General features: G+C 48.6%; 1 protein-coding gene across 2 annotated transcripts in view; it reads left to right on the forward strand.

Annotated features, from left to right (window-relative positions):
* Positions 1-1,030: 1,030 nt before the first annotated feature.
* LOC125942484 (uncharacterized) overlaps positions 1,031-12,350 on the forward strand; it is a 138,456-nt gene continuing 127,136 nt past the window's right edge. For both annotated transcript variants that reach the window (XM_049660677.1, XM_049660678.1), the window contains exon 1: positions 1,031-1,062. In XM_049660677.1, the coding sequence (XP_049516634.1) occupies positions 1,046-1,062 (17 nt within the window). In that variant the 5' untranslated portion in view covers positions 1,031-1,045. The remainder of the gene's footprint in view (positions 1,063-12,350) is intronic.

Raw genomic sequence — 12,350 nt, forward strand, 5'->3', positions numbered from 1 at the left:
TGATATGTCATTTCTTGAGGTGGGCAAACATGGGAATCCGCTCGCAATAAATCAGCACTTTATGTACTTGCAGGCAAAATACAGGTGTGCAGAGTATTACACTGACGCCTCTAAGTCTTCAGCTGTCGCATGTGCCGCACATGGCCCACAATTCTCCGAATCGAAAACAATGAACGAACATACAAGCATATTTACTGCAGAATGCTGTGGCATCCTCCTAGCCGTAAAGCACATCCTACAGAATAAACAACCAGCCTCCATCATATATACAGACTCCCTCAGTGCAGTGACTGCGTTGTCATCCGGTAAAAAGCATAAAAATCCAATAACTAATTTCCTTCTAAAATGTCTCATGTCGGCTCACAAATCTAAACTTAAAATCACACTGTGCTGGGTACCGGGGCACTGCAACATAGCTGGAAATGAGGTAGCTGACAGACTTGCGCAGTCAGCTGCTCTCCGTAATTCTATTGACATAGATAATATACCCTACGAGGACCTCAGGCCACAGATTAGAAACAGAATCCGTAGGCAATGGCAAGAAGAATGGGATGGAGCAACTGAAAACAAACTGCACACAATAAAGCCATTAATAGGAAGATATGCTACCGAGAAACGCGACAGACATAAAGAGGTTGCACTATGCAGGCTCAGAATAGGACACACACATGCAACACATTCACATCTGCTAAACAGTTCTCCAGCACCGCACTGTCCAAAATGTGGTGATCGACTGTCCGTCATTCATGTTCTAATCATGTGCAAGAGGCTAGAACCAGATAGGAGACGTCACTTCCCAGAACTGTACAGAAACCAAATACCTCCGCACCCGTCCTTCTTTCTCGGCGACTACCAAATGTTTTCATTAAAAAGAGTTTTTAAGTTTTTAGCGAGTGTAGGCTTCCTACGTGCGATTTCATATTTCCATTGAACTCAGCCTTGTCTCATTCCTGAGGAAATGGCTGAGATTTTTTATCTCACATGTCAGGCGCTCCGCACTCCTTGCCCTGACAAGGACTGTTGCTGAGGCTGCCTGACCTTGTAAATGTCATGCGCTTTGCCCATAATCATCAAATGTAATCATTACTCAATTATTTTAGGCCCTATACACCACTGTTTTTATCCTTATCTTTTACTGCTTACTAACCTGAGTCGACCATGAACCTTGTGTTTGGCGCTCTTTGGCCTCAGTTGCCCTTGCGCCATAAAAATCTACCACTAACTAACTAACTAACTAAGTCGCAGGCGGTGGCGGCGGCGCGCGCCCGGCCTGGAAGCTTCAACGTGGACTTTCTAGGTGCGCCACCGTCGACTTGGCTTTCGCAAGCAAAAAGTAAAGAAAAAAAGCAAGCGCTTTAGGAGAGGAGGCGGCGGAGGAAAGAGTAGATGGCGGTACTTATCTTATATAGGGACTTTAGACTAAACTGCATCGCTTCGCCTTCTTACGGCTGGGCGCCTAAGTTCGAGAGCGCGTACTGCGCACGTGCGTCCTTTTTTACCTGCCACCCTGCTCGTTCGGTCGCTTCAATCGCGCGCGCACTGAAACTCCTATATATAAAAAGTAGCGCCAACTCCTTCCCTCCTCCTCTGTTCCGCTGTCGCGCTCGGCGCGGCCAACGCGATCGAGGTGCGATATCCACAGTGGCGCCGCCTACGTCGGGCCTGCCTTGGCAGACAACAGCTAACGCGATACCAGAGGAAATCCGCGGAAAACTTCGATCTCGCCCGGCGGAGCAGTTATTGAGGCGCGATTTTGCTTCGTCAGTCAGTAACTGGCGTTAATAATGCCGTTTTGGAAGTAGCAACGCGATGATGCGAGGCGGCGCAAATACCAAGTGTGCAGCAAGCGTTTGCGCTAGCCGGATGGTAAACAAAAAAAGCCTTTTGCTCTCGCCTTGTCGGGTGCGGCAACTTAAGGCGCAGCAGCATGCCATCACAACGTAGTTCTTGTCCCTAGCACGTTTGATCCCCCCGCAGGGGCGTCTGCGTCAGCAGGCGTTTGGTGTGTTGCGACACCACGGACCTGAGCACATGAGGGTTGGCCCCTTCGCGTTTAACTTACGTGGCTTAGCCGTGTCCGAGGAAAGGGGGATCCTGGGGGTTGAGCCGATGCCGGGTGCTTGGACCTTTACGGCCCCCCGGTGGAGGCAACACACCTCTTTGGCCTCTGCTTCACGTAGACGGCACACCCGGACTGACCCACCCTGGGGAAATCGGTAGTTGCCTTTTCCTGTCTCTCTCTCCCTCCAACCTTCGTCTTTCTCTCTCACTTTCCCGCAGGGGCGTCTGCGCAAGCAGGCGTTTGGTGAGTTGCGCCACCACGGACCCGAGCACATGAGGGTTGGACCCTCCCGCGTGTAGCCGAGCGCGGCTGATCCGTGTCTGGGGAAAGGGGGATCCTGGGGGTTGAGCCGATGCCGGGTGTTCGGACCTTTAAGGCCCCCCGGCAGAGGCAACACACCTCTTCGGCCTCTGCTTCACATAGACGGCACCCCTGAACTGACCCACCCAGAGGAAATCGGCAGTTGCCTTTTCCTGTCCTTCTCTTCAATCTTCGTCTTTCTCCCTCACTTTTAATCTTTCCTGTCTTCTTTTCTCTTCCATTTACTTCTAACTTTCCTGGCGGCGAGGGTTAACCTTGTGTGTCATAACCACCCTTGGTTATACGTATTTGGTTATAGCGGGAACGTACAGCTGGCGTTTGTGGGAATTGTGTTTACAGGTCCTACATCGTCCCCTTGTTGGGCTCCATGGTGGGTGGCTGGCGTTCCTGCCGAATGAATATTATTTTTATGGCTTGGTCCTTCCCCGCTTTACCCGATCGCCCCCAGAAAAGGGGGCGCACCGATGAAGTGTTCCAGTTTTTTGGACGACAAAAAGAAAATTTTCCGAGATACCATGTAGTACATTCCCAGAAACCAGAAAAGACAGCAAGAATTATGTCACCTTTCCTAGTTGCAAAATCCCTGACGGAAACCTTTGGTGCAGGCTATAAAGTGTCTAAGATGGCGAGCGGTGATCTCCTTCTGGAGCTCCGTGACAAGAAGCAATATGAAAATCTGCCTAAGCTAGTGTCATTCGGGAACATCCCGGTGACAGTTACCCCACATCGTACTATGAACACAATTCGAGGTGTCGTGTCCGATGATGACCTGATGGAACTGACTGAAGCCGAACTTCTAGAGGGTTGGAATGATCAGAATGTGATCAATGTCAAAAGAATTAAATGAGGCGCGACGGAAAAGAGATCGATACCAAACACCTAGTACTCACATTTGGTTCAAGCAACCTGCCCGATACTATCGAGACAGGGTATATGAAGATCAGGGTTAGGCCTTATATCCCAAATCCTCTGCGATGCTTTAAGTGCCAACGATTTGGCCACAGTTCTCAGAACTGCCGTGGCCGCCTCACCTGTGCCAAATGTGCCCACGAACATCCATCCGAATCCTGTGAAAACGCTCTACACTGTGTAAACTGCGATGGGAGCATGCCGCATACTCGCGGTCCTGCCCGTCTTGGAAAAGAGAGAAAGAAATCGTGACGATTAAAGTAAAAGAGAATCTATCATTCAAGGAAGCACGAAGGCGGGTGTCGTATCTGCCAAAGAACAGCTTTGCTGAAGTGGCGCGTCAGGGGGCAGCGTCACAACAGCCACCGGCTGCTGTCCAGCTCACGCATAGTGAGCCGCCAGCGATGCCATCCGCCCCCTCGGCGGGTGCAGCTAGCGCTGCTCCGCCATTTCAGAACAAGGGGCCATCGACCTCCCGGCTGGTGGCCTCTAGGGTCCCACCTCTTGAGGCGAGACCCTCAAGACGAACACACCGCTCGCAAGAGCGGATGCCCAGCGCCTCAGGAGAGGCGATGGACACAACCTCCAGCCAAGCGGCGCATCCAGCGCCTATGGAGCGGCGGGCGTCTCTCGACCGCTCCAAAAAAGAGAAACTGCGCATAACGGGGCCTGAGAAGGGCTCTGTAGTCTAAGGTATTGCACACCTAAGCACACAGCACAACACTTCTTTTAATATGGGCACTGAAATAGTTCACTGGAACGTCAGAGGTCTCCTCCAAAATCTTGACGACGTTAAAGAACTCCTCCGCAAGTTTAGTCCCAGGGTGCTGTGTGTTCAGGAAACACACCTCAAACATACACAAACAAATTTCCTCACACAGTATGCTATTTTTCGCAAAGACCGCGAGGACACTGTTGTGTCATCCGGCGGTGTTGCTATCATAGTTGACAGAGGTGTTGCCTGTCGGGAAATAAAACTTCGTACGCCCCTGGAGGCAGTTGCTATCCAAGGGGTGCTGTTTGACAAGCTAGTCACTATCAGTTCTATATACATCCCTCCAACTTATCAACTTAATAAAACCGAATTTCAAAACTACATAGATGAACTTCCGGCTCCATACATAGTTGGAGATTTAAACGCACATAACTCATTGTGGGGAGACTCTCGTTGCGATGCGAGAGGTCGCCTAATCGAAAACTTTCTCTTTTCCTCAGGAGCATGTATACTTAATAAGAAAGAGCCAACATACTACAGTGTGGCGCATAATACATACTCCTCCATAGATTTAACTATAGTATCGAGCACACTAATGTCATACCTGGAGTGGTCCGTTCTTAAGAACCCTTTTGGGAGCGACCACTTCCCTATTATATTAAACTTAACAAAACAAGATATAAGCTCACCACACATTCCCCGATGGAAGGTTGACACAGCTAACTGGGAACGTTTCCGAGAACTTACGTATTTGCGCACGGATGATATTGCATCATTTAATATAGAAGACGCTGTGGCGTATATTACAGGCTTTATAATTGACGCTGCCACGAAATGCATCCGTCAAACTAATGGACTAGCGAATAAACGTCGCATCCCGTGGTGGAATGAGGAATGTAAACAAGCACGGAAAAACCAAAACAAAGCTTGGGGACGACTTCGCGACTCTCCAACCGCCGAAAACTTGATTAGTTTCAAACAAATAAAATCCCAGGCTAGAAGAACACGTCGACGTGCTAAAAGGGAGAGTTGGGAGAAGTACATCTCCAGTATAAATTCTTACACGGATGAGACAAAAGTGTGGAATCGAGTAAATAAATTAAAAGGCCGGGAGGTACACCCATTACCGTTAGTCAGTACCCAAGGTGAGAGCCTGGATGACCAGGCAGATTGTCTGGGTGAACACTTCAAACATGTATCCAGTGCGTCCCACTACACACAAGCATTTCTGAGGTTCAAAGAACGCGAAGAGCGACAGCCCCTAAAACGTAAAGGTTCATCGAGTGAGGCCTACAACAATCCATTTACTTTAACTGAACTGAAAGCATCCCTCGCTTGCTGCAATAACTCGGCGCCAGGTGGTGATCGTGTCATATATGAAATGATTAAGCACCTGAATCCTGAAGCGCTGAAAACACTCCTGTATCTTTTCAATGTCATGTGGGCGCATGGATATATCCCGTCTTCGTGGAAGGAAGCTATAGTCATTCCCGTGCTTAAACAAGGCAAAGACCCGTCCCTAGCCAGCAGCTACAGGCCAATAGCGCTAACAAGCTGTCTGTGCAAACTATTTGAAAAAATGATCAACAGGCGCTTAATCTGTTTCCTTGAAAATAACAAATTACTAGACCCCTTCCAATGTGGTTTCAGGGAAGGTATGTCCACAACAGACCACCTTGTTCGCGTTGAATCTTATATTAGGGATGCTTTTATACATAAGCAGTTCTGCCTCTCAGTGTTCCTCGACCTAGAAAAAGCTTACGACACGACATGGCGCTACGGCATTCTCCGAGATCTCTCTGCGATGGGTGTCCGTGGCAACATGTTAAACTCAATCGAAAGTTACCTATCGAATCGCACATTCCGCGTAAGAGTGGGTAACGCTCTTTAAGTCATTCACCCAAGAGACCGGTGTGCCACAAGGGGGCGTGCTTAGTTGCACACTATTTATCGTAAAAATGAGTTCCCTGCACACAGTCATCCCACGCACTATGTTTTATTCTGTTTATGTCGACGATGTGCAGATAGCCTTCAAGTCATGCAATATTGCCATCTGCGAACGACAAGTGCAGCTTGTAATAAACAAATTGTCCAAATGGGCAGATGAAAATGGTTTTAAGGTAAATCCCCAGAAGAGCACTTGCGTACTCTTTACTAACAAGAGAGGCGTAACGCCAGTCCCAAGTATTGCAATCAAAGGAGATGCGCTCTCTGTGAGCAGCGAGCATAAGTTTCTAGGCATTGTTTTAGATTCGAAGCTTACATTTATTCCTCATATTAAGTATCTGAGGGCAAAATGCCTGAAGACAATGAACCTTTTAAAGCTTCTGTCGCGTACGACTTGGGGCAGTGATCGAAAGTGTCTGCTGAACCTCTATAAAAGTCTTGTCCGCTCACGCCTCGATTACGGAGCTATAGTGTATAATTCCGCAACGCCACCTGCATTAAAAATACTAGACCCCGTTCACCATCTGGGTATCCGCCTTGCGACCGGTGCTTTCAGGACAAGTCCAATCCAGAGCCTCTACGTAGAATCGAATCAGTTGTCGCTTCATCTGCAGCGGTCATACAGCAGTTTTACATATTTTCTGAAAGTACAAGCGAACATTGAACATCCTTCTTATTCAACAATAAACGATGTGAGCGCTGCCACACTCTTCCGTAACCGACCTGCAGCGAGAAAGCCGTTCTCTTTGCGTGTGAGGAACCTCAGTGAGGAAATGGGTGTTCCGCTGCTTGAACAATGTCCTATGGCTCCAGCGAAACTATTGCCACCGTGGCACTGGCAACTCATAGAGTGTGACACATCGTTCATAGAGGTCACTAAACACGCGCCAGAGGCACACATTAAAATGCATTTCTTAGAACTCCAATCTAAATACTCGTGTACACAGTTTTACACAGATGCTTCCAAGTCACATGCCGGGGTATCTTATGCAGCCGTCGGCCCATCCTTTTCGGAATCCGGTGTACTCCACCCGGAAACGAGTATCTTTACCGCTGAGGCCTATGCACTATTGTCGGCTGTGAATCATATAAGGGCATCAAAACTTCAAAAAGCAGTTATATTTACAGACTCCCTAAGCGTGGTGAAAGCTCTGATGTCACTCTGCTAAAACAAAAATCCTGTACTTACTGAGCTCTATTCCAGTTTATGCAGAGCGTATATATATAACCAGCATGTGACTGTATGCTGGGTGCCTGGCCATAGAGGCATTGAGGGTAATGTGCTCGCAGACCAGTTGGCCACATCAACTACATCGCAAGCTATTAATCCTGCGGCTACTATTCCTCCCGCAGATTTGAAGCCTTTTCTGCGAAGAAAACTGCGAGACCACTGGCAGCGCTTGTGGGACGCTGAAAGAAATAATAAGCTTCACTTGATAAAACCACAGTTAGGTTTCTGGCCACCCGTAATAAAAACACGACGAACTGATGTCCTGTTCTGTCGTCTAAGAATAGGACATACATATGGCACCCACAATTTTCTGCTTACTGGTGATGAACCACCAACCTGTGGTAGATGTGGTGAGAGGCTAACCGTCCTCCATGTCCTCTTGGAGTGTCGGGAAGCTGAAAGAGAGAGAAAGAAATATTTTCCTCAAGCGTACCGATATCATGTCCCGCTTCACCCCATTATGTTTCTTGGCGAAGAACCGATTTTTAATGCCAAAGCAGTCGTCGATTTTTTGAACGATGTGGTCCTGCATGTTATTAGCCAAACCAGTTCGTAGCGCATCCTCTCTCCAGAGGATGCCGCTGTGATAGCTTTTTATAGCACATGCCTCCAGGCCCTTGTGGTTCAAGGGCTCTGTTTAGGCAGTAGTGATTCTTGCCAATTACTGCATCTTAAATATTTTAAATATCGTGTCATTACCTCTCAATGCATTCTTCATTTCATACCCCGCAGGGGCGTCTGCGCAAGCAGGCGTTTGGTGAGTTGCGCCACCACGTACCCGAGCACACGAGGGTTGGACCCTCCCGCGTGTAGCCGTGCGCGGCTTAGCCGTGTCCGGGGAAAGGGGGATCCTGGGGGTTGAGCCGATGCCGGGTGCTTGGACCTTTACGGCCCCCCGGCGGAGGCAACACACTCCTTTGGCCTCTGCTTCACGTAGACGGCACCCCCGGACTGACCCACCCGGGGGAAATCGGTGGTCGCCTTTTCCTGTCCCCCTCTCCGATCTTTCTCTGCTCTATTTTTCTGTCTTCACTGTCCTGTCATCTCTTCTCTTCTGTTACTTCCTCAATTTCCATAGGCGGCTTGGGTTAACCTTGTGTAGGTGCCCTCCCTTGGGTTTATATATAAGGTTATAGCGGCAATGTACGGCTGGCGCCTGCAGCCTTACACGTTAAGTGCTGCAGCGTCCCCTTGTTGGACTCCGTGGTGGGTGGCTGCCATTGCTGCCGAAATACACCAAACTGCTATGGGAACACCCGCTTTTCCCCGACTTCTTGATCGTCTCCCTCAGAAGAGGGGACGCACCGATGAGATTCTGAACTTGTTCACCAGACCAAAAGATATTTTCCCCCGATTCCAAGTAGTACATAGTGAAAGAACCGAAAAACTAGCAAGAACCATATCCCCATTTGTAGTTGCAAAAAGCTTGACCAACACGCTAGGTCCTGGCTACAAAGTCACCAAAATGCCAAGCGGGGATCTTCTGCTTGAGCTATGGGATAAAGAGCAATTCAACAGACTCGCCAAGCTTGTTACTTTTGGTGATGTCCCAGTTTCCGTTTCACCGCACCGATCAATGAACACAGTACGGGGGGTAGTATCTGAAGCAGACCTCATCGACCTATCTGAAACCGAACTGTTGGAAGGATGGAAGGAGCAAAATGTCACGAATGTGCAGCGCATTGTTATGAGACGGGACAATAAAGAAATTCGCACGAAACACCTGATACTAACCTTTGAATTGAGCGTTTTGCCACAAAGCATTGAAACAGGGTACACAAAGACATCCGTAAGACCATACATCCCAAATCCTAGGCGATGCTACCAATGCCAAAGATTTGGCCATGGCTCGCAGAGCTGCCGTGGTCGACTCACCTGTGCTAAGTGTGGAACACAAGGTCATGCCTCAGACAATTGTGAGGCCACACCTCACTGCGTTAATTGCGATGGTGACCATCCAGCATACTCCCGCTCCTGTCCAAGCTGGAAAAAAGAAAAAGAAATCCTAACACTGAAAGTCCGTGAAAACATATCGTTCAGGGAAGCACGCAAAAGGTGCTCACCATTCCACACTACCACATATGCTGATGCGGCGCGTCAAGGGGCAGCGTCGCAGCAGCTACTGCCACCTGCCCAGCCCGCGCGCAGCGAGCTGTCGCTTGTGGCTCCTGCCCCCAGGGTGGAAGGAGCTAAGTCTACTCCACCCAACCAGCGAACAGGCCCGGTTACCCTAGGGTTGCCGGCACCACAACAGTCCTCGGTGGCAGCCTGCGCTTCGCGTAGCGAACCCGCAGGCCCGCCAGCAGCTACCACGGTGGGTGCAGTCAAGACTGCCTCACCCTCACCGGCCCCTGCTGGTGCTGGCAACAGCCGGCGCAGCTCAGGCCCAAAGGCAGCCCCATCGACATCCGGGCTGGTGGGCGCAAATGTCTCGTCCTTCGCGGCGAGACTTTCGCGTGAAACTTCTCGCTCGCAAGAGCGCGTGTCCGGCGCCTCACAAGAGGAAATGGACACCACACCCACCCCGACGGCGCACCAAGCGCCTAAGGAGCGGCGAGGTTCCCTCGACCGCTTCAGAAAAGACAAATCCCGCGTTACAGGGCCTGGAAAGGGCTCTGTAATCTAAGGCAATACTTCCGTTTTTAGTACACACAGCACCAATTTAATTTCATTATGGATACACAAATTATACAATGGAACGTCAGAGGCCTTCTTAGGAACCTCGATGATATCCAAGAACTTCTTTACCAACACAATCCAAAAGTGCTGTGTGTACAGGAAACGCACTTAAAATCAACACATACAAACTTTCTCCGACACTATGTTACGTTTCGTAAAGACCGTGACGATGCTATCGCATCATCAGGCGGTGTTGCCATTATAATTCACAAAAGCATAGCATGTCAACATTTGCAGCTACAAACGCCCCTCGAAGCAGTGGCAGTTCGACTTGTTCTTCTGAACAAACTCATCACCATTTGCTCGCTTTACATTCCCCCACATTACCACTTACACAAACATGAATTTCAGTCCCTTATAGACGAATTGCCAGAACCTTATCTTGTTCTTGGCGATTTCAATGCGCACAGCAGTCTGTGGGGCGACTCTCGTATCGATGCGCGAGGTCGTCTTGTTGAAGAATTTCTTTTCTCGTCTGGTGCGTGCCTCCTGAATAAGAAGGAACCTACATTTTACTGTATTGCAAACGGAACCTTTTCTTCTATTGACCTTAGCATAGCTTCCCCGTGTCTATTTCCTGAACTTGAATGGGAAGTTACCAAAAATCCTTACGGGAGCGATCACTTCCCGATATTACTGAGAACAACCACAGAAAATAAGTCTCCACCACAAGCCCCTCGATGGAAGGTTGATACAGCAGATTGGGAGAAATTTCGAACTCTTACTAGCAATATCTCCTGGGCTGACATGTCTTCGTTAGGAATTGATGCTGCTGTAGAGTATTTCACTGCCTTCATAATTGATGCCGCTTCTAAATGCATATCCGAAATAAGTGGTGTGGCATGCAAACGCCGTGTCCCATGGTGGAACGACGAATGTAGGAACGCTCGTAGGAAACAGAACAAAGCGTGCGGGTTGCTACGTGATTCACCGACTGCGGAGAATCTTATCAACTTTAAGAAGATAAAGTCACAAGGCAGGAGAACGCGCCGACAGGCCAGAAGAGAGAGTTGGCAGAAGTTTTTATCAGGTATACACTCGTATACAGATGAGGCCAAAGTATGGAACAGGGTTAACAAGGTGAGAGGACGACAAACATATTCACTCCCTTTGGTAAATACACAGGGCGACAGCTTGGAAGACCAAGCGAACCACCTGGGTGCACATTTTGAACATGTGTCGAGTTCATCGCACTATTCTCCGGAATTCACAAAATACAAAGCAGCAATAGAAAAACTAAAACTAGACCGAAAGAGCAGCGGGAACGAGCCATATAATTTACCTTTCTCTTTAGCAGAGCTCCATGCATCACTCGCCTGTTGCAACCAATCTGCCCCAGGCTCTGACCGCATATTATATGAAATGTTGAAGAACCTACCCTCTGAAACGAAGAAAACCCTTGTCTGTCTGTATAACTCTATATGGACCTCCGGCGAGATCCCCTCTGCCTGGAAAGAGGCCATAGTGATCCCTATCCTGAAGCAGGGGAAGGATCCATCCTCTGTATCGAGTTATCGGCCCATAGCGCTAACAAGCTGTCTCTGTAAAGTCTTCGAAAAAATGATAAACCGTCGCCTATTACATTTCCTAGAATCAAACAGACTGCTTGATCCATACCAGTGTGGTTTTCGCGAGCGTCGATCCACCACTGACCACTTGATACGTATTGAGGCGCAGATACGCGAAGCTTTTGTTCACAAACAGTTCTTCTTGTCTGTATTTTTAGACATAGAAAAGGCCTACGACACCACATGGCGGTTTGGCATACTGAGAGACCTCTCCCACTTTGGTATACGTGGTAATATGTTAAATGTGATTGAGAGTTATCTGCTGAATCGCACATTCCGTGTTCGAGTTGGCAATGTTTTATCACGACCTTTTGTGCAGGAAACTGGTGTACCCCAAGGAGGCGTGCTCAGTTGCACACTCTTTATCGTTAAAATGAACACGCTTCGTGCTTCTTTACCACCAGCTATCTTTTATTCCATCTACGTGGACGACGTACAGATAGGCTTCAAGTCCTGTAACCTCGCAGTGTGCGAGAGACAGGTACAGCAGGGGCTCAACAAAGTGTCAAAGTGGGCAGACGAAAACGGGTTCAAAATAAACCCCCACAAAAGTTCTTGTGTTCTTTTCACCAGGAAGAAAGGTCTCGTTGCAGATCCCACTATCGAAATGTATGGACAACAAATACCTATAAACAAAGATCACAAATTTTTAGGCATCATACTTGACTCTAAGCTTACTTTCATTAACCACATAAAACATCTCAAGGCGAAATGTCTAAGAACAATGAACTTACTGAAAATTTTATCTCACACATCCTGGGGCACCGACAGGAAGTGTTTAATGAACCTTCACAAGAGTCTCATTCGGTCACGATTGGACTATGGTGCCGTAGTATATCACTCTGCCGCCCCGAGCGCGCTAAAAATGCTAGACCCCGTCCACCATCTAGGTATCCGCCTGGCCACTGGCGCATTCAG

Source organism: Dermacentor silvarum, chromosome 1 (assembly GCF_013339745.2).
Source record: "Dermacentor silvarum isolate Dsil-2018 chromosome 1, BIME_Dsil_1.4, whole genome shotgun sequence".
Lineage (NCBI taxonomy): Eukaryota > Metazoa > Arthropoda > Arachnida > Ixodida > Ixodidae > Dermacentor > Dermacentor silvarum.